This window comes from Calliphora vicina, chromosome 1, assembly GCF_958450345.1.
Source record: "Calliphora vicina chromosome 1, idCalVici1.1, whole genome shotgun sequence".
Taxonomy (NCBI): domain Eukaryota; kingdom Metazoa; phylum Arthropoda; class Insecta; order Diptera; family Calliphoridae; genus Calliphora; species Calliphora vicina.
In genome coordinates this window covers 128,635,739-128,660,506 of record NC_088780.1, presented here as the reverse complement: position 1 = coordinate 128,660,506, position 24,768 = coordinate 128,635,739, and the positions used below count along the sequence as shown (strand labels likewise).

At 28.6% G+C, this 24,768-nt stretch overlaps 1 protein-coding gene across 2 annotated transcripts in view; it reads left to right on the top strand.

Moving 5' to 3' along the window:
* Window positions 1-24,768, top strand: part of cpx (complexin) — a 339,534-nt gene that overhangs the window by 149,627 nt on the left and 165,139 nt on the right. Inside the window, exon 2 of one of the 2 annotated variants that reach the window (XM_065515804.1) lies at window positions 13,511-13,522. The exons of the other annotated variant lie outside the window; for it this stretch is intronic. Within the exon in view, the coding sequence (XP_065371876.1) occupies window positions 13,511-13,522 (12 nt within the window). The remainder of the gene's footprint in view (window positions 1-13,510; window positions 13,523-24,768) is intronic. 2 annotated transcript variants of the gene reach the window in all.

The following is a 24,768-nucleotide window of genomic DNA, read 5'->3' as shown; positions in this document are numbered from 1 at the left end:
ACTCCAAAAATATCTTAACCAACAATATAACTTTTATTCGTTTATATAATGTTTGTTATTTTGCACTTAAGATGTTTTTGCGCTTAGACTCGATATTACATTATTGAACAATATATGAAGCATTTATATATTCATCATTTACACATTTTATTTAAATTTTATTGTGCAAAATTAATAAAATTTACGACAAAATATGTTTGACTAGCATACATTTTTTTATTCCTCTTTCAACAGAGAAGCCACATGATATCAATTTGAAATGAAGTTGCCTACTATTGTTTAAAATATGTTAAGAATCACAAGCGCACTACATGGCCTTAATTACATTAAAACTTTTATTTTTTTACGAATATCTGAAATTCAAAGAACGAACAAAATTCTTATTAAACTAAATAAAAGGGATGTGACTGATGAAAAATATAAGGACAAATTTTGTTAAATTCTCCAGAAGATATTTGATATGTCAAGCCATGTAATACTGTATTTTTAAATGAAACAAACATATGAAGCAAATGGCTACTGGCACCAATATAACAAACGAAAAGTTGTGAACAATGTCATGCGTTGCACACAGCCTTTGTTGCATATAATATGTATCGAGCCATAACAGTGAAAATATCTTAACCAACAATATATTCGATACATAATGTAGAAAAAATCCCACTTAACTTTATATAAAGCCAATTATATATTTTTGCTTGGACCAGCACTCTAGTGATGACTCTACTCATATAATGCTTTGTATTGGAACTAGGAAAGTATGTTATGGGAAGGAGTATAGAGGGAGTAGTGTTTGTGGACATTTAATTTGAATTTTCCTACATTGAAAGGGACAGGAAATACTACATACGCCAGGAAGCTTATCCCACTGAATTGCTCTGTAGTATGTTGTGCGATCCACTGACCAATCGACCACGAATGGATGAGACCCCGCTTATTAACGCATATTGCGTAAGAAACTATGGGTATGTGGAACAAGTTCCATAATTTCATCAGAACACATTCCATTGTAGTATCGATAGAACAGTGAAACACAACCCACATTGCGGCGATGATCCAGAGAATCAATAGAGCTGGATACCATACTATAACTCCAAAATAGACATGGAAGCACCGGCCCATACAAGAGTGTTGTATTCCATTTTGGGTCGGATATATGTGGTGTACACGCAGAGAAAAAATATAATTGGGCATGGTTACTGTAACCATTTATATAGTGTTACAAGTTTTTTAACTATATTATAGTCACAGTAACCATTTACATGATTGTGGTAACCATAATATGGTTAACTTACGATTCACATGATTGTCTCAACCATATATATGGTTACAGTAAACATATATATGTTTGTGCCAACCATATTTATGATGAATAATTTTATCATAATATGTTGTTCTCAGATTATGATAAGCCTTAAGCCGAGGGCACCATAATATGATAAGTCCTTCATCATATAAATGGTTGTCACAAACATATATATGTTTACTGTAACCATATATATGGTTGAGACAATCATGTGAATCGTAAGTTAACCATATTATGGTTACCACAATCATGTAAATGGTTACTGTGACTATAATATAGTTAAAAAACTTGTAACAATATTGAAATGGTTACAGTAACCATGCCCAACTATATTTTTTCTCTGCGTGTATGTAATTAGAATATGAGATGAAGTGAAGTATGTATCAGTTTTTTCCAGCGAACATCATACCTAACTTTCATGCCTAGAACATCTAGAGCTTCTGATTCCTTAATATTTACAACTTTCCTTAATAGAAACAAATGAAGCAACATGATCTGTCGTGCATTTGTGTGTTAACATACAACATTGAGTCTTACGTATATTAAAATCGACCCTGTTCGCACAACCCCATTCAAAGATTGTCACAAGATCTTAGTTAAGTGTATCATTCATGTTTTGCCTTATTGCCCCAATTTCCGAAAGGCTTGGCCTATAGTTGAATAAATATGAATGGCAAATGTTGCTGACATCTGTAAAATAATAGATATGAGAAAGAAGGGATCCTTGCGGTACCCCTGAATTAATAATGAACTCGTTTGATGAGATTCCAGCTACAACAAATCGAGAAAAGTCGTTAACGACACAATTTAAAAAAACCATAGATTTATATTTAATTTAAATAAACGATGAGTCTGAAATAGATACAAATCTCAGTTGATATTACACGACTTATCACATAATGATAAGTAAAACTTCTTAAGCCTTTATAAAAGTACACATTTTATGGCATTAAACATAAAATAATATTTACAATAATTATGCGTTAACGTTTAATCAATTATAAAAATACTGAATGGAAATCTTACAAAAATAAATATAAAGAAAATTATGTCATAAATAAATAACATACATAACTATTTTTTTTAAATAAAACCACCCAGCATATCTGTTTTTTCCTTTACAATCACATAAAAAAAATTCAGTATAAATTTTGGCCACTATAATTCCAATATCTGTGTGTTACGAAACAAAAAAGAGAATCATATATACAATACATATTTCATAAAGGTATAAATCGAACATGTAACACGCTGCTACACTTAGTACATTGAAATAAAACAAAAATAAATTAAATCAATAAAAAAGGAATAAACAACCATCACAATTCACGTAGCAAATATGTATAACAACATGAAAGAATGAAATATGTAAAAATTACTTTTTCATTCAAAAGCACCAATTGCCAACTGCATATAAAAATTGTATTTTTAAAAAATAAGCAAAATAATGAAATGAAAACATTTTCACTGCATTCACACAACAATCACTCAAACACACCCTACACTATAGGAATAATAACTCGTACTCGTACATGCAACAAAGTATATACATACGTAAATATGAACATGTTTTAAGTATTTTTTTTTTTCGTATAATTTATTAATAACCATATAAACGTTATGGAAAATAATTCATAAGAAAAAATAAATAGAAAAGTATGTATAAGATAAAGTAAATACTTTACACATCTACATAGTCAAATAGGCGACAATAAATAGTAAAAAATAAGGAAATTAATACACACCCTGTATGGTTTACACTGTAAACTTTACAGTCACTCATACATGCAGCACACTATTACCAATCTAGCCCTGCCCAACGAACACAAAAGTCAAAGGTTTGAAAAATAACGTTGGTTATTTGTTTACTTATTTGATATTAAACACGAAACACAAGTTTGTATATTACAAACGAATTCAATTCGATGAAATAATTAAGGTATATATGAATCCACCTACCTATACATGCAGAGAAAAAATATAGTTGGGCATGGTTACTGTAACCATTTCAATATTGTTACAAGTTTTTGAACTATATTATAGTTACAGTAACCATTTACATGATTGTGGTAACCATAATATGGTTACAGTAAACAAATATATGTTTGTGACAACCATTCATATGATGAAGGACTTATCATATTATGGTGCTCTCGGCTTATCATAATCTGAGAACAACATATTATGATAAAATTATGTTTACTGTAACCATATATATGATATGTGAATCATAAATTAACCATATTATGGTTACCACAATCATGTAAATGGTTACTGTAACTATAATATAGTTAAAAATCTTGTAACACTATTTAAATGGTTACAGTAACCATGCCCAATTATATTTTTTCTCTGCGTGTAGTTTCAATTATTTATTTCTCTACAGAAGTAAAAAAAATGAAGCTATCATCTACGCCATTTCCAATTTTATATTTCAGAATTATTCCAAACATATTTCAGAAGTTTCCATTTGAATTGCTATTAAATTTTTCTGAAATACAAATGGAAATTTCTGAAATACAATTGGAAAATTCTGAAATACAAATGGAAGTTTGTGAAATATAAATAGAAAATTCTGAAATATAATTGGAATATTCTGAAATTCAATTAGAAAATTCTGAAATCCATGTGCAATTGTATTTCAGAAATTTCTAATTATATTTCAGCAAATTCCAACTTTTTAAGCAGAAATTAAAAATTCTGAAATACAAATGGATACGGAAATTTCTGAAATACAATAAGAAATTTCCGGAATTAAATTGGAATTTTCTGAAATTCAATTGGAATTTTCTGAAATATAATTGGAAATTTCTGAAATAGAATTGAAAATGGTGTAGATGACAACTCATTTTAAACATATTTTTAAAAGTTAGTCGCTACAATTTTTAACAATTCGCCCTAGTTGCAGAAGTAATACAAGCTATATACGAAGCACCATAAACTTTGAGGTCGATTGAAAAGATTGTGGTGATTTTACGGCTTATCAAGTTATTAGTGTAGTAAGAAAGCTCTTTAATTGCGAACAGTTTTGGGAGTGAAATATCCTTATTTATGTAGCAAATTTATTATTAGATACTTTTCTGCAACGCTATGGGCGTCTTCAGCAATTTTCAGTTGTCCAAGATATCTTGCATTAAATACTTAGCAGACTTGAATGATTTTCAGCAATGTTCTGCTATTTTCTTTTCTATCACACAACGGAAATTATCAACAATCTGCAGTTCTTTTACATTTTCTTTCTACTACGGTCTTCCCCAGCAATCTTCAGTTTACCGAGATCTCTTTTAAACATCTATTTACCTCAACATTCCTTTTGTTTGTCAGTCATTATTGACTTTTGAGAAAGTGTTTAATTGCAAAACATTCTCAATTTGATTTCAAACCAGAATATTTGCTGGGAAATTAAGAAGATTCACACACATTTACACTCTGTGGCAAGTATCATTTCAACCGCTGCAATTGTCAATGTTCTTCACTCAAAATAATCTACGGAAGAAAAAATGCAAGACAAATGTTGATACGAGGATCAGCTGATTGATTTACATGAATTTCACCAAAGAGCACAGAAAAATCAGATTTTAACCATATTTTTTACACACATACCTTATGGAGACATTTTCATTTTTATTCTTTTAAATTTCGAAAAACTCGCGATTTTAATTTTTTGAAAAATCAAGAATTTTTTGAATCTGAATTTTATTGATTTAAGATGAATTTGAAAGATAAATTTATTGTCCTTAGCCTACATGATTAAAAATATTTGTTTTAAAAAAATGCACTTTTGGAAACAGTTAAATTTTTAAAAATAATCCTTAAATGTTTTCAATTGACAATACAACCAAATTAACATATTTATGTGACGGAAAGTCCTATTATTTTATTATTCTATACAAAAAAAAATAATTTAACCCTTGGAGGTCTAACCAGGTCTGTGCAGACCTTTTGCATATAAAAGTGTGTATAACTTTATTGTTTTTCGTGTTAGAGACAAATCCTTTCATGACTTCCTGGAGCAACATTCTCCACACACAATGAGCAAAAACTCTAACTGATTGTGGATCCTGGTTCGGCTTAATCCAGATTTTCAAATATTTCGGTTCAAACGTCATAACCAGGTCTGTGCAGACCTATGAATAATTTGAACGTTAATAAAAAATAAAAAAGGAAACTATTAATATGGTTGCTCTTTTCTATGTATAATTTAAGCGGATTCACACATTAATAATGCATGTGCATAATTGTGGTTTCATTGCATGTATTGTAAAAAGCTGGTTTGTTTACAGCATTCACATGCCAGGTATTCGTGCCTTGAATGCCAAGCAAACCAATTTTAACATACTTTTAGGAGACCTGACTATGCATTTCCATACAAATCGCATATAGGTCTGCACAGACCTGGTTATACCGTTTAGCGCAAAAAACAATTATCTTTTGTATGTTTACGTACAAATAGAATATAATTTCAAATATAAACAAACAATTATCGAGAAGTCGGATTTTATTGATTTACAAAACCTTATGATATATACACGCAGAGAAAATATAGTTGTACATGTTTAGCATAACCATTTCAACATTTTTACAAATATTTTAACAATACTATGGTCACTATAAATATGTATATGTTTGCGGTAACCATAATATGTTTAAATTGAAATTCACATTTTCAAATGGTTATGGTATACCTGTACAACTATATTTTTCTGTGCATTTTTATTAAATTTCTGCCTGTTGACTTTTTAAATATTTATTATATTATTAAAATTCGTCACTTTTACTAATGAATTCAATATAATGTTTTTTGTAAATCAATATCTAAATAAATCGTTTTTTTTTTGTATGGAGAAAAGTGTTGGTGCTAAATTTAAAAAAATAGTATATTAGTTAAAAATATTTGGAGGATTCAAACGGTCTGCTATTAGTTCATATTGTCATAATGTCCTAATATATTATGATAGCTTAAACAAATTTTTGTTGTGTTCTAAAATGATATTTTAGAACAAAACAATAAACATATCACAAAAAGACTTATCAGCTAAGAACTTTTTTGTTTAAAACACAACAAAAATTTGTTTAAACTATCATAATAGGACATTATGACAATACGACCTAATAGCAGACCGTCTGAATCCCCCAATTAATTTGGTTATTTGTCAAACGTTTCCAAATGTGCATTTAAAAATTACATTTGCATCATGAATACATTTTTTTTAAAAGAAATATTTTTTTATTGTGTAATCTTAAAAGAACATTGGTATCTTTGAAATTAACTCCGAAATTAATTTTAATTTTTCCAAAAAATTAGTTTTCGAAATTCGAAAAAAAGGAAGTATTAATGTAAAAAAATGCTCGATTCCTAGAATTTTTAAAATCGAATCATTACATGATTTTGTGAAGCTGAAAATTGAATCACATTGAGCCTTTTGTGTTTTTTGTAAAAAAAAAAATTTTCATGAAAACGAATTACATTGGTTCTCAGAAGCTTTATATAGTTTTAATTTTGACAACTTTGGAAACACTTTTCCCACTTAAAGCAACTATTTCGAATGTTTTATTGTCGGTAGAATTTTGTGATTTTCTAAATCTGATCCACATTATGACAAAATAAATATTATAGAGAACAAAATTTTTAGAAACTACAACTAGCCACTTCTTTTAAAAAGACCCCCGTATCATTCTTGTTGGTTTTTAATTTTTCCTTTCATGCCACCAGTTTGTCATTTGCATTTTTTTTTTAAAATTTACATACAGACACACATGGATACCTGCCCAGCGGGAAAAATATGCAGTAAAGAGGCCTTACTAAAGGCCTTAACTTGAAGACACAAGGACACTCAGCCGCATTACAAAATCTTTTAAATTTTACATGACTGTTCATTGCGAACTAAGTCCGTGCATATTCGCTTCTGTTGGAATGCCTACACACAGAGAAAAAATTTAATTGGGCATGGTTACTGTAACCATTTAAATAGTGTTACAAGATTTTTAACAATATTATAGTCACTTTAACCATTTACATGATTGTGGTAACCATAATATGGTGAATTTACGATTCACATGATTGTATCAACCATATATATGGTTACAGTAAACAAATGTATGTTTGTGGCAACCATATTTATGATGAATAATTTTATCATAATATGTTGTTCTCAGATTATGATAAGCCTTAAGCCGAGAGCACCATAATATGATAAGTCCTTCATCATATGAATGGTTGTCACAAACATATACTTGTTTACTGTAACCATATATATGGTTGATACAATCATGCGAATTGCAAATTAACCATATTATGGTTACCACAACCATATAAATGGTTACTGTGACTATAATATAGTTAAAAAACTTGTAACAATATTGAAATGGTTACAGTAACCATGCCCAACTATATTTTTTCTCTGCGTGTACTTAAGAAGGCAATTCAAAAGGTCAATAGTTGAAGGACTGTAATTGAACGTCATATTAAAAGGTCTGAACATTCAGGGCTAATTGAAGGGTTATTACGGGAAATCTTCTTAATGGGTTCAGCATAAAACCTAAAGAATGGACTCACCTGTGCAACTTCATATATAAATAAAAACTACTTCATGCGAACTTCACAACATCAAATGTTATAAAAGACAAACTTTTTTAGAAGATTTTGTACCTTCTTCTGATTGCATGTGCACGCAGAGAAAAAATATAGTTGTGCATGTTTACTGTAACCATTCCAAAATTTTTACAAGTTTTTTTAACAATATTATAGTCACAGTAACTATTTATATGATTGTGGTAACTATAATATGGTTAATTAATGATTCACATGATTGTATCAATCATATATATGGTTACAGTATAGAAGTATATGTTTGTGACAACAATTTTTATGGTGTAGGACTTACCATGTTATGTTGCTCTCGGCCTATGGATATCATAATCTGAGAACAACATATTATGATATAATATATACTTATTAACTGTAACCATATATGTGATTGATACCATCATGTGAATCGTAAATTACCACAATCATATAAATAGTTACCGTGACTATAATATTGTTAAATATTGAAATGGTTACATTAAACATGCTCAACTATATTTTTTCTCTGCGTGTAACAGTTTTTCAAAAAGAGAGCAAAACAGTATTAAAGAGATACAACATATGTATATGAATAATTGCAGAGCCAATCAGTTTTGAATTTTAAATAAAGGTTTGTTGGACCTTATTTTGCAATATAATTTCAAATGTGAATGAAATTTTTCAGAAGGTGAAGTAAAGTCGTTCTAGAGCATTTTTTCGAGAAGGCAGATTGGAATGACTATAGCATATTTTAGAATATGTAAATATGCCTTTTAAAAGGCCTATAAAGAGAAGACCTAAAATTTTTCCCACTGGGTGTCTCTCTATGTGAGCTTGTGTGCTGGCATTTTTATTCATATCCATACACCTGAGTTTAAAACATTTATCCACTTCATATCTGTCTGTCTTCTTGTGAGTGTGTGTGTATCTGATTATCCCATGTCTGCGTCGCTTTTGGTGCATGTGTGAGTGTTTGCATTCGTTCGTTTCCTTTACGTTTGAGTAGTCAGAATAATGTCAAGTATTTGACATCTTCATTTATTCACTGAGCTGATATCATTTCATTTTCTTTATATTTGTTTCACTTTTTCGTTTTCCTCCTTTTTATGTAGGACTGTATGAGTAATCAAGAAATATCATACATTTTTCATATGAAGAAATTAAATTTCATAAAAGATGAAAGAAATTTTGTTTGAATATAATTTAGTATTGGGAGACTTTTGGAAGATGACTTGCTCCTTAAGGTTTTGGATTTCATTTATTAAAGTTTGGATTTCATTTAGGATAAAATTAGGAAAATTTTGAGGAATTTATATTATTTTTTAAATTTTAAATAAAGTTCAATAGGTATTAGACGGTCTTAACAAGGGATTGTAGTTGGATAATAAATTCTATATAAAAACTTTAAATGAAGTAAACAAAGTACTATGATAATGAAAAGTGAGCATGAAATCCATTCATCGTTTGTTGCAGATTAGGCCGAATATTAGGTTCGGTTCTGAAAAAAATGTTTAGGTAGGACTGTAATGTTTTTCATTATCATAAAAAAATAATATAATTCACTGGTGTTTACTCACTTTTGACGCCTATATTATATACTTATGCTTTTGTACGAGTATGATTTAAATCTCAGATACATTTCTAATATTTGATTAGTAAAAAATTATAAATATTTGAATTAAATTAAATTTAACCAACAGTAAGTAAAAAAACACACAATTTTTAAAAAATTTCAAACCATACAGCTAGGGTGGGCCTATTTTACACATTTTCAATGCACGCAAGACCTTCATTGGTTCTCCTCTATGTAAAACCAATTGCACATTTTATTTCGTGTTTTAAATCAAAGTTGCAATATTTTCAAAAAAATTAAATTTAAAAGAAATCATATAAAATTTTTTTTTGTATGTATTCCATTTACCCATGAATGTTTAAATATAAATTCTGACTTCGATAACCCATTGTAACTTTTTGGAAATTTAACATTTTCCAAATTTTTTTTAATTTTAAAATTAATTTTTTTAATCGAAATTTCAAAAAATTAAAAAAAAACGTTTTTGATTCTAATAAAAACTAAATTAGTATTACAACTGCAAATTTTAACGGCGACCGATTTAAATTTTGCGGATTTCGAGGAAATTTTGTTTTTAGTTACAAGTTTGTAAAAAATATCTCTTAAGAAAACACTTTGTAGTCTATTTTCTAATATTTAATTTCATATGATTTCTTTGGGTTTCTAATTTAATGAAAAAAAAAAATAATATGAATCTTTTTATAGCTGGGCTCAAAATTGTCCAAGAGAGCTATGTTAGACCTCTACACTAAATATTATTAAAAATAAAAAGTAGATGAAATTTGTTTGTTGACTTCTCTTGAATCAAACTATGAAAAAAAACATTTCTCACAGATACACAACAGTATATACATATGTATATTCTGAGTCCACATAAGATTATAAGATGATCTAGATATATCCGTACGTCTGTCTGTTGAAAACACGTAGGGTTCAAACGAAAGGCAACAGCTGACTGAAATTCTCTGTGTTGATAAGGTTTGTTTGCTATTGAAAATTAAAATCGATCCATATTTTCATTTAGCCCCCTTACAAATGTCACCCCGGAATACTGTTTCTGATGAAATTGAACATAAACAAGTTTTTTATGAATCTAAATTTTTCAACCAACTTGTATGAGGGGGATAAATTTAAATATTTTTTGGTAATTGCTTGAACTTTTTTATTTTATATAATTTGAAAGTAAATTTTTTTTTGGCTTAAGTTAATCTATTACACATACACACAGTTACTAAAGTATACGTACGATCGACTTTTTGAGTTTTTTTTTAAATATACAGTGGGGAGCTCAAATGAGTACATGTTTCTATTTTGTGCACTTCTTATGGAATAAAAATAAAACTAATAAAGCAAATCCAAAAATTTTTTCTGTCATTTATTTTATGTCTAATATGTAACAAAATTAATTACAATTCAAAACAAAAAACATCCAGTTCTAAATAAAAAAACAGACAAAACTAAAATAACTCGCATGTACTCAATTTTGCACCCCACAATCATTTTAGGGAAGAATTGCATTTTTTTAAAAAATTTTCAAAATCCTCTATTACTTAAATAAAATTTTACACGCATTGGCATATTTTATATAAATTTTTCATTAACTTTTTTTGGAATACTCTCTCTCTCGTGCTCAATCCGCTGTTAAAGCTCGTACAAATTGGTAGGAGTTAATAGATATTGTTTCAACCGTCAATTCACGATTTACTAAAAATTTTCAATAGGATTGAACTCAAGACATTGAGCTGATAACTGCATTAATAAGAAATTTTTCTTGTAACACCATTCTTTACAATTTTTGACGTGTGCATTGGGTCACCATCCTATTGAAAAATTACTTCTTCTGCAGGATTTCCTCTTTTATATACAAAAATGTGATGATGAGACTACAAAATCGTTATGGTGAGTCTGCAAAATACGCAGATGGATTTCTTTTCCCATTATTTCATTGATTCTTTGCATTGGTCCAAGGTGGCACCATATAAAGCAACCCCATATCATTACCGTGTTTTACTGTTTCCTTACTGTGTCACCAATTTTGAAAAAATCCGCGAATTAATGAGTTAAGAAGACTATCTGCGTATATTGAAGACTAATCATACCGAATTTATAGACTTGCCATTCCGATTTTGTAGATAAGAGCGCCAATCATGTCGAACAAGTTATTTTACAGCAGGATGGCGAATTAAAGCACTCATCAAAAACTTTGAAAAATGGTTTAGTGAGCAAAATTTCTACCGAAATAGTGTCCAGTTCGATATACCGACCTCAATACATAATCATCTTTGTCTTTTTCACATTCGTTTTTTGACTTTGTAGATTATAACGCCTATCCCGCAGAAGAAGTAATTTTTCAATAGGATAGTGACCCAATACACACGTCAAAAACCGTAAAGAATGGTGTTCCTAGAAAAATTTCTTATTAATGCAGTTATCAGCTCAATGTCTTGAGTTCAATCCTATTGAGAATTTTTAGTGAATCGTGAATTGGCGGTTGAAACAATACCGATTAACTCCTACCAATTTGTACGAACTTTAACAGCGGATTGAGCACGAGAGAGAGAGTATTTCAAAAAAAGTTAATGAAGAATTTATAGAAAATATGCCAATGCGTGTAAAATTTTATTTAAGTAATAGAGGATTTTGAAAATTTTTTTAAAAAATGCAATTCTTCCCTAAAATTATTGTGGGGTGCAAAATTGAGTACATGCGAGTTATTTTAGATTTGTCTGTTTTTTTTATTTAGAACTGGATGTTTTTTGTTTGAATTGTAATTCATTTTGTTACATATTAAACATAAAATAAATGACAGAAAAAATTTTTGGATTTGCTTTATTAGTTTTATTTTTATTCTATAAGAATTGCACACAATAGAAACATGTACTCATTTGAGCTCCCCACTGTATATATATATACTATATATATAAATATATTTAAAAATACAAGGCCTGACTCATTCATTCACTCACTCACTCATTCATAACTGATGAGCCACTGAATGAGTGAGTGAATAAATGAGTCAGGCCTTGTATTTTAAAATTTATAGATTTTTTTAAAAAAGCCAAAAAATTCGATCGTAACTGTGAGTAGCTGATATTGTCAACCAAAGGTATTAGCTTAAAAATAAATTTATTCGGGTATTCGATTATTCGACAATTATTGATCGAATAATTTTTTACTATAAACTGAAAAATGTTATACATTTGAATAAAAGTCATTTTTTATCCTCGATTATTCAAATAATTTAGAATCAAGGACAATTTCTATAAGTTTTTTAAATTTCGTTTAAAAAAAAGTTTGAAAATGTAAAATTTGGAATTGGACTGAATTTTATGAATTTTTTTGGTATCAAGTTATAATGAGCTAACAATGTCTGAAAATTATTGTATTTTATATTTAAACATCTATGGGCAAATTAAATATAATAATTAGTTTTAATTGGATTTTTTTAAAAACATTTAGTTGTAAATTTTTTTTGGAAAATATTGCTACTTTATCTGATCTTGCTCAAATTTTCAGCATTTGGTTTTTAGAATCAATTTACACCTTGGGTGCATCAAAAACGTACAAAATAAGAGCCACCCTAATACACAACCCTGCACAAACATATACCAATTGAAAGCTTACCTTTATCTTTAAACAACCACCTAAAATAAATATCAAGCAAATAAAAAAAATTCCAGCATTTACAAAAAAGGTAGATTTTTCATTAGTTTAATGCATTTTTCTATTTTAACATTTTCTTATCGTCTCCGCACTCAAATACGAGAAAATCAGTCAAGTGTATATAGGAAAAGAAAACTAAAATTCAATTTTGTATAATATTCCCATATAGTACATATATTTATTTATCCCACATGAATAAAATATCGATTTATTTAATGAAATCAATATTATTTATTTATGCTAAGATAATAATAAACTATTGCTACTACTATATACTTATTTACTTAATAAATACTTAAATTACAAACAATTTAGCATTAAAGTGAAACTAAACATAACTATATATTTTCTATTATTCTTTCCCCCCTTTTTCTATCGTTACAACAAAACTAATGCTCTACAGATGCTGCAGGCGGTAAATGATTTTGTTCCAAACAACTCTATCTTGTTTAATATTTTGTTTATTTTTTCGTTCATAAGTTCTATTTTATTTTCTTAATTTTAAATAAGAATTGCATCTGCCACAATATCAATTTAGTGTCGATAAAGTATTTTTTTATCATTATTATTAATATCCTTAAACTTATACCTATTAATAATGTATTTTATTTTCCTAATAATTAAATCTTAGCTTGACATTTAACAATTTGACATTTGTTTACTTTGATATTACATGATAATAATTCAATTAACTATTACATATTTATTTACATAATATGTTTTTCAACTTTTTCCATTTATTTATTAAAGTTGAGTTTCAAAATTTAATTGTTAACAAAATTAATTAATTAATTATTGATTTGTTTGAATTCGTTTTTACTTGGAAAGATATTTATTTAGTTTCAAAATGATGCTTATTGCACCACAGGCCGGCCCCCTTTTTTAATTAATATGTATTTTTAACACTCAGAAATTAAAAAAATTTTAATTAAATTTTTTATGAAGCAAGACATTGCTAAATTAATATATACATTTAAATATATTTATGCCAAAGCATTTTGCTAATAATTATAAATAAATTATGGTTTTTATTTTTAAGAGATTGCATGTTTAATCAAAATAAATTTTGAAATAAAATTTAAAAGCGTTATATGATAAAGTATTCAGTTGGATTTAAAGGGCTGAACACAATGCCGGAAATATTTATTTGGCTATAAGTTGCAGCTGAAGATTTTTTATTTAAAACTTCTTTATAATATTTCAGCAGTTTATCAATAGATGACACAGTGTTGCTGACTTAAATAGTACATAAGTTACGTTCGTAACAAATAAAATTATAAAAACTTTCCATTGAAAAACTAAAAAAACTTGGTTATAGTATCATTATGGTTTTTTTTAGCATAATGTTCACTGCTGCAATTATATATATGTATGTATGTTTGTGGCAATCACTTCTATGATGAAGAGAGAGTTTTTCATATTGCTTTTAAGCGGCTTATCTCTAAGAAAAAATCATGTCTTACAAACGCAGCAATGATTAAATTTTTTTTTAAAAATATCTATGATATTTTACTTTTATTTTGCTGCGAAATTATAATGTAGTATTTATCATGGGTGCCCCGATAGACAAGACGATAGTGTGCTGGACTATCAATCTGAGGGTTGCGGGTTCTATTCCCGCAAGAGACTCTAGAGCCATGGTAGGCGTTCATATTGTTCAGGTTACGATGATTTTCGTCAAACAACCCGAGCGTAAAAATAGACACATTTCATTCAGTTGCTTGATTTGGTTGTGGATATTTTCTTTTTTACCCAAAAGAGCATACAAATTAACTGCCTCTTTTTGCCTACCAATGCTCTAGATATGCTCTATTCGGGTTGTTTGACGAAAACCATCGTAACCTGAACAATATGAACGCCTACCATGGCTCTAGAGTCTAGATGTATCTGCAGACAAGCAAAACGCTTCGAAGTTTGTGCTTGTTTAAAAAAAACAGGCTTTTTTCATTGTTACTGATAATTTGGTAATCTTTCGGGCTAATAGTTGTGAAGTTCCTCAAGATTTCTGCAGAGGAGCCAATGGGTATATTAAGTAGACTTTTGTGTCTTAATTCAACAAAGACTTTCAAAATATTTCTCCCATCGCAGAATATAATCTAGAGCAATTTTTTTTCTATCTACTTTCTTTGTATTAAGATTTTTACGAATTTAATGAACTTTAAATACTTGGATACATTTTTCAAATACAGCACTACTTAAAGAGCTCATAAAAATTAGATTAATTTAAACTTTGCAGAAACCATCACAGCTTTATTTTATCGCATTGGAATGATTGAGTCTGAAATTCTTTTTGGCTCAGTGGTATGGTCTCTTTAAATTTTATTCATATATAATTCACTTGAATTGTATGTGAAATTACTTAAGGGCAACATAATAGGCCTAAAGTATTCACTCATTACTAGTTACTAATTACTTCAAAAAGGCACAAAATTCGCAGTTTGTTCTAAGATAAACCCCAGCCGGAGCCTTTCAAAGCCAAATGCTTGATAAAACTTATAAATATATTTAATACAAATCTTTGCAATTATCGAATCACAATGAATCGCGGGGAGACAAAACTACTGTAAAACCTTCAAGGTTTATTTTCCCATTTTATAACTTTTTAAAGAAATTGCAAACCTCCAATATAATCTAACTATTCAAATAGTTTTAGTTTAAAAATGAACACCTCTACACCACACTATATTTTAGTGTAAACAAAAATGCGTTGCTACACTTACAAATAACAACAATTTATACAAATTAAATCTCTCACCCTTTACACCCTCACAAAATACACAATTTTCTTGTAAATACGAGACTTTTTTAAGTACTTACTACAATTTTCCTATTAATTTGCTTGAGCTTAAGTTATCTCTATCGAATTTTTATTATTGGCCTGTTATTTTTACATTTAACTTTAATTTTAATTATCTATTATCACTAGCTTGTGGCTCTTGAAAAAGCACTATTTTATCTTAACACTTATGTTTCTTTTATCTATAAAAATATTTGTTTACTCTTTTTAACAATCACTGTTTTTATACCCTTCACCATGAGTGGCAAGGGTATATATAAGTTTGTCATTCCGTTTGTAATTTCCACATTTTTCATTTGCGACCCCATAAAGTATATATATTCTGGATCGTTATAGATAGCGGAATCGATATAGCCATGTCCGTCTGTCCGTCTGTCCGTCTGTCCGTCTGTCCGTCTGTGTGTTGAAATCAACTTTCTGAAGACCCCAAATAACATACATACATGATTCATATATCAATATCTCCGGAATTCTTCCGGCTCGGTTGCTATTTAAAATCGAGAAAATCGGTCCACAAATGGCTGAGATATAAGGAAAAAACCAGGACAACCTCGATTTTTTACCTATTTTTGACCTATATCTGGATTACTAAGTCATTAATATAGACAATATGGATATCTAATGATAGATATTTCAGAGACCTTTGTATCGACGTATATAAGACCATAGTAAGTTGGACCTGGGCTGAGATATAACCAAAAAAACCAAAACACAATGTAATTTGTTATTGTTTTCCATGACGTCATGCAAATATATGTATAATAACAAACAAATCTTTATTTGTATGTATGTATGTATGTGTTTTTTTGTCAATCTTCAGCAATGCGAATTTATATACCAGGTGGTGTCGATTCTACAACAAGTACAACATTTACAAAAACCACTTGCAATTTGTTTTTGTTTATGTGGTTTAAGCTGTCAAAGTTTGCCTGTTGTTTGTGTTACTTTTACGTTTGTTGTAGCATTCGCCGCAACAATCACAGGATAATTGACAGCTCAAACAGCATTAATCAGCTGTGCTATCAACACCACCTAGTATATAAATTCGCATTGAGAGAGAGCTTTTTATAATGTGTTCTCAAAAGAGCAACTCTCTCACGCGTACACAGAACCAGTGTTGCTATATGTTTTTTGAAGAAAACTTTTCATTTCTAAGTACATACTAAAATTACAAAACCCAATTCGTACATATACATATGTAATCAAACTGAGATAATTTATGTGAATTTAGTGCTGGAGACACTTTCAATATATTCAAATCAATCTCCCCATTTAGTGAATGAATTTGGGGACTATCATTTTGAAATCATCGGTTCAACTTATTGATATCAATATTCCAAAAAAAATATTTTTTTAAAAATAAAACTTTTTGCGTCTCAAAAACCTTGCTAAAAAGGGAAAACTTGACATATGGTAACACTGCACAGAACACATATTGTACAAAAACAACAACCACGTTGTTTGAGCACGTTGCTTTTGCGCTTATTTCATTTTTGTTGTTGTTTGTTGCTATTGTCAACAAATAATTGAGCAACGCAACCACTCCCAGCAAGGCGAATCTATAGAAGGTGACGACAGAACTACAACATGTACAAAAACAACAGGTACTTTGTTTTTGTTAAAAGATAGTCGAACTGTCAAAGTTGCCTGTTGTTGCTTTTGCTTTTGGGTTTGTTGTATTTTTCGCCACAACAATCACAAGTGAATTGACAGTTCACTTGTCTAAACAATTCGCCTTGACTCCCATATTGTTATTCTATTTTTTTAGCCGTTTTTAAACATGAAAGTAAATAACAAACATTTCAGAAAAAGCTTTTTGTTCGATTGTTGTGTTTAATTCTTTTAATACCCTTCATCATAAGTGGAATGGCTATATACATATGTATATGTAAGTTTGTCATTCCGTTTGCAATTTCTATAAAATTTTATGAAATTTCAACAGATTATGTAAACGATTCTATATTTGATTTGCTGTTACGGTTCCATATGTGTTCTCCTATTTTAAGATTTACTTGTTGTAAACAGTCGTCTGTTATCACAAAATTGTCTATAGAAAGTGCTGTTGAATACGAGATTTTCTATAGAAAATGCTTTATAATAGACAAGATTTTTAAAGAAAATGCTGTTTTTCATACGATTTTCTATAGAAAATACTGTTATACACAACATGTCCAAAAAATATAGTTATACACAAGATTTTCTATAGAAAATTATTTTATTTTCTATAGAAAAATGTTACATTCAAGATTTTCAACAGAAAATATCGTTATACTTAAGATTTTCTACAGCAAATATTGTTATACACAAGATTGTTTATAGAAAATATTGGTCTACGCAAGACTTGCTATAGAAAATATTGTTCTACGCAAGACTTGCTATAGAAAATATTGTTCTACGCAAGATTTGCTATAGAAATTATTGTTCTACACAAGATTTTCTATAGAAAATATTGTTCTACACAAGATTTTCTATAGAAAATATTGTTCTACACAAGATTTTCTATAGAAAATATTGTTCTACACAAGATTTTCTATAGAAAATATTGTTCTACACAAGATTTTCTATAGAAAATATTGTTCTACACAAGATTTTCTATAGAAAATATTGTTCTACACAAGATTTTCTATAGAAAATATTGTTCTACACAAGATTTTCTATAGAAAATATTGTTCTACACAAGATTTTCTATAGAAAATATTGTTCTACACAAGATTTTCTATAGAAAATATTGTTCTACACAAGATTTTCTATAGAAAATATTGTTCTACACAAGATTTTCTATAGAAAATATTGTTCTACACAAGATTTTCTATAGAAAATATTGTTCTACACAAGATTTTCTATAGAAAATATTGTTCTACACAAGATTTTCTATAGAAAATATTGTTCTACACAAGATTTTCTATAGAAAATATTGTTCTACACAAGATTTTCTATAGAAAATATTGTTCTACACAAGATTTTCTATAGAAAATATTGTTCTACACAAGATTTTCTATAGAAAATATTGTTCTACACAAGATTTTCTATAGAAAATATTGTTCTACACAAGATTTTCTATAGAAAATATTGTTCTACACAAGATTTTCTATAGAAAATATTGTTCTACACAAGATTTTCTATAGAAAATGTTGTTCTACACAAGATTTTCTACAGCAAATGTTGTTCTACACAAGATTTTCTACAGCAAATGTTGTTCTACACAAGATTTTCTACAGAAAATGTTGTTCTACACAAGATTTTCTACAGAAAATGTTGTTCTACACAAGATTTTCTTTTTATACCCTTCACCATGAGTGGCAAGGGTATATATAAGTTTGTCATTCCGTTTGTAATTTCCACATTTTTCATTTGCGACCCCATAAAGTATATATATTCTGGATCGTTATAGATAGCGGAATCGATATAGCCATGTCCGTCTGTCCGTCTGTCCGTCTGTCCGTCTGTCCGTCTGTGTGTTGAAATCAACTTTCTGAAGACCCCAAATAACATACATACATGATTCATATATCAATATCTCCGGAATTCTTCCGGCTCGGTTGCTATTTAAAATCGAGAAAATCGGTCCACAAATGGCTGAGATATAAGGAAAAAACCAGGACAACCTCGATTTTTTACCTATTTTTGACCTATATCTGGATTACTAAGTCATTAATATAGACAATATGGATATCTAATGATAGATATTTCAGAGACCTTTGTATCGACGTATATAAGACCATAGTAAGTTGGACCTGGGCTGAGATATAACCAAAAAAACCAAAACACAATGTAATTTGTTATTGTTTTCCATGACGTCATGCAAATATATGTATAATAACAAACAAATCTTTATTTGTATGTATGTATGTATGTGTTTTTTTGTCAATCTTCAGCAATGCGAATTTATATACCAGGTGGTGTCGATTCTACAACAAGTACAACATTTACAAAAACCACTTGCAATTTGTTTTTGTTTATGTGGTTTAAGCTGTCAAAGTTTGCCTGTTGTTTGTGTTACTTTTACGTTTGTTGTAGCATTCGCCGCAACAATCACAGGATAATTGACAGCTCAAACAGCATTAATCAGCTGTGCTATCAACACCACCTAGTATATAAATTCGCATTGAGAGAGAGCTTTTTATAATGTGTTCTCAAAAGAGCAACTCTCTCACGCGTACACAGAACCAGTGTTGCTATATGTTTTTTGAAGAAAACTTTTCATTTCTAAGTACATACTAAAATTACAAAACCCAATTCGTACATATACATATGTAATCAAACTGAGATAATTTATGTGAATTTAGTGCTGGAGACACTTTCAATATATTCAAATCAATCTCCCCATTTAGTGAATGAATTTGGGGACTATCATTTTGAAATCATCGGTTCAACTTATTGATATCAATATTCCAAAAAAAATATTTTTTTAAAAATAAAACTTTTTGCGTCTCAAAAACCTTGCTAAAAAGGGAAAACTTGACATATGGTAACACTGCACAGAACACATATTGTACAAAAACAACAACCACGTTGTTTGAGCACGTTGCTTTTGCGCTTATTTCATTTTTGTTGTTGTTTGTTGCTATTGTCAACAAATAATTGAGCAACGCAACCACTCCCAGCAAGGCGAATCTATAGAAGGTGACGACAGAACTACAACATGTACAAAAACAACAGGTACTTTGTTTTTGTTAAAAGATAGTCGAACTGTCAAAGTTGCCTGTTGTTGCTTTTGCTTTTGGGTTTGTTGTATTTTTCGCCACAACAATCACAAGTGAATTGACAGTTCACTTGTCTAAACAATTCGCCTTGACTCCCATATTGTTATTCTATTTTTTTAGCCGTTTTTAAACATGAAAGTAAATAACAAACATTTCAGAAAAAGCTTTTTGTTCGATTGTTGTGTTTAATTCTTTTAATACCCTTCATCATAAGTGGAATGGCTATATACATATGTATATGTAAGTTTGTCATTCCGTTTGCAATTTCTATAAAATTTTATGAAATTTCAACAGATTATGTAAACGATTCTATATTTGATTTGCTGTTACGGTTCCATATGTGTTCTCCTATTTTAAGATTTACTTGTTGTAAACAGTCGTCTGTTATCACAAAATTGTCTATAGAAAGTGCTGTTGAATACGAGATTTTCTATAGAAAATGCTTTATAATAGACAAGATTTTTAAAGAAAATGCTGTTTTTCATACGATTTTCTATAGAAAATACTGTTATACACAACATGTCCAAAAAATATAGTTATACACAAGATTTTCTATAGAAAATTATTTTATTTTCTATAGAAAAATGTTACATTCAAGATTTTCAACAGAAAATATCGTTATACTTAAGATTTTCTACAGCAAATATTGTTATACACAAGATTGTTTATAGAAAATATTGGTCTACGCAAGACTTGCTATAGAAAATATTGTTCTACGCAAGACTTGCTATAGAAAATATTGTTCTACGCAAGATTTGCTATAGAAATTATTGTTCTACACAAGATTTTCTATAGAAAATATTGTTCTACACAAGATTTTCTATAGAAAATATTGTTCTACACAAGATTTTCTATAGAAAATATTGTTCTACACAAGATTTTCTATAGAAAATATTGTTCTACACAAGATTTTCTATAGAAAATATTGTTCTACACAAGATTTTCTATAGAAAATATTGTTCTACACAAGATTTTCTATAGAAAATATTGTTCTACACAAGATTTTCTATAGAAAATATTGTTCTACACAAGATTTTCTATAGAAAATATTGTTCTACACAAGATTTTCTATAGAAAATATTGTTCTACACAAGATTTTCTATAGAAAATATTGTTCTACACAAGATTTTCTATAGAAAATATTGTTCTACACAAGATTTTCTATAGAAAATATTGTTCTACACAAGATTTTCTATAGAAAATATTGTTCTACACAAGATTTTCTATAGAAAATATTGTTCTACACAAGATTTTCTATAGAAAATATTGTTCTACACAAGATTTTCTATAGAAAATATTGTTCTACACAAGATTTTCTATAGAAAATATTGTTCTACACAAGATTTTCTATAGAAAATATTGTTCTACACAAGATTTTCTATAGAAAATATTGTTCTACACAAGATTTTCTATAGAAAATATTGTTCTACACAAGATTTTCTATAGAAAATATTGTTCTACACAAGATTTTCTATAGAAAATGTTGTTCTACACAAGATTTTCTACAGCAAATGTTGTTCTACACAAGATTTTCTACAGCAAATGTTGTTCTACACAAGATTTTCTACAGAAAATGTTGTTCTACACAAGATTTTCTACAGAAAATGTTGTTCTACACAAGATTTTCTTTTTTATACTCTGTTTATTCACTTGAGGTTAAAAAGGAAAAATTAGTCTTACTAACAATTGTTATATTATTTCAGTTGTTATACCATCATATTTGGGTGGAGGGTATTTAAGATTCGGCACGGCCGAATATAGTACTCTTACTTGTTTATACTCTGTTTATTCACTTGAGGTTAAAAAGGAAAAATTAGTCTTACTAACAATTGTTATATTATTTCAGTTGTTATACCATCATATTTGGGTGGAGGGTATTTAAGATTCGGCACGGCCGAATATAGTACTCTTACTTGTTTATAATAACTTTTCCGGCACATTACCTTTAACACCATGTCATACTTAGTTTAATCTTTTAAGCTCTTATTCATAATTGCATTATTGGTTTGTAAAACAAAATTTCCACACAAAATTTATTTATAAACATTTTATTATGAATAAGGGGTAAGTAAATTTAATTGAATTTCGTACCCGAAATAATGTACTCGATGTTTAGAATTAGACGTGTATAATATGATTAAAACTGTTCTATTTATAAATATTAAAAATTAAGAGAGGAGAGAGGAATTTTTAAAAATTTTACATTCGGCTGTGTTGATTATTGTTTGTAAAGGCAGAAGGATCAATATAAATATTAGAAAGAATTCTCTCAAAATTTATAATACCATGACATCACTACTAGGTAGTCAATTTAGATCACACTTCAGTACAATAAAATGTCAATTATCCTTACAATGAATGAACTTGGGATGAGCTTTTGTGTAAAGTACTCGAAAAAAGATGTACATTGATAGCTGGTCCTATACATGCAGACTAATAATATAGTTGTACTTGTTTATCATAACCATTTCAAAATGTTTAAAAGTTTTTTTAACAATATTATGGTCACTGTAATTATGTATATGATTGCGGTAACCATAATATATTAATGTTACAATTCAGATCATTGTAGCAATCATATATATGATTGCGGTAAATATATATATATGTTTATGGCAATCACGTTCTAGATGAATAATTACAACATATTATGTTGAAGTAATACATCATAAATATGGCTACCACAAACATATACTTAGTTACTACAATCATATATATGATTTATATAATCATTTGAGTGGTACCTTAATTATATTATGGTTACCGCAATCATTTATATAATTACAGTGACCATAATATTGTTAAAAAAAAACTTTTAAATATTTTGAAATTATTATGGTAAACATGTGCAAGTATACGTAGATTTTTTATTGGATCTACAATAAAAGAAAGAAACAAGTATTAGTTAACGGACATTCACTGTTAATGTAAAGTAACCGTATCATTAATATAACGTAGGATTGTTAGTTAATTGTACTAGAAATCGTATTTGGAATAATAGTTAATGCTTAAAGCAGAGTGCTTAAGTGTACGTACATGCAGGAAAAAATGTAGTTGTGCATGTTTACAGTAACCATTTTTACATTTTTACAAGTTTTTGAACAATATTATAGTCACAGTAACTATTTACATGATTGTGGTAACTATAATATGGTTAATTTACGATTCACATGATAATATCAACCATATATATGGTATATAAACATGTATATGTTTGTGACAACCATTTATAAGATGAAGGACTTACCATATTATGTTGCTCTCGGCTTATGGACAACATATTACCTTAAAATTATGTACTTACAGAAAAATTCATGGGTATGATATGATCTCAGATATTTTTTTTATGAAATAATATTGTGACCACAATAATTAATTATATTACGGCTTCAATCATATATGTGAATGCAATAGTTTAGTATGGATACGTTGGTGACAATAATGTACCTCTCATCATCATAGCAAATATTTTCACAAAAATATACTTAATTCCTTCAATCATACATATATATGATAGCAGCAGACATATGAACGATTACTTTAACATATTATGGTAACCACAATCATATAAATAATTACTGTGATCATAATAGTGTTGAATAACTTGTAATCATGTTAAAAAATGTCATGAATTTTCCATTCTGATAGATCTTGACTTCATCTCTCTTTTTCAATATTTTCTATTCTAACTTCAAACGAACATATAATTTCTGAAAACTGTAACATTTGAGCAAAATATTAAAAATCAAAGAAAATCATGATTATTTACAATTTCCATTATCGTTCCATTTTGTACATGGTATACCAGCTTACGACTTGACTTATGGAATAGATTTCATCGAAGTGCTTATTTGGCCAAGTTGTTTTCATTTCGTTGCAGAATATGGCCAAACTACGGCCACTTGCGCTTCTGTATTTCCAAGCCAGGGACATTTTTTAACCTTGTACCATAAGTTTTATATTTGAAATAGTTCGAGTCCAGATTATAAATTATATTCTTCAGATGCAGTGGTTGATGAATGTTAGAAGACATTAAACAACTTATCACATTATAGGTTGTCAATTCAAAGCTCAGTATAGATACCGATATTATTTTATCAGACGATCTATAGTCAGAATCTATGTCTGAACCTCTCTACAAATATATATAAAAAAAACTGA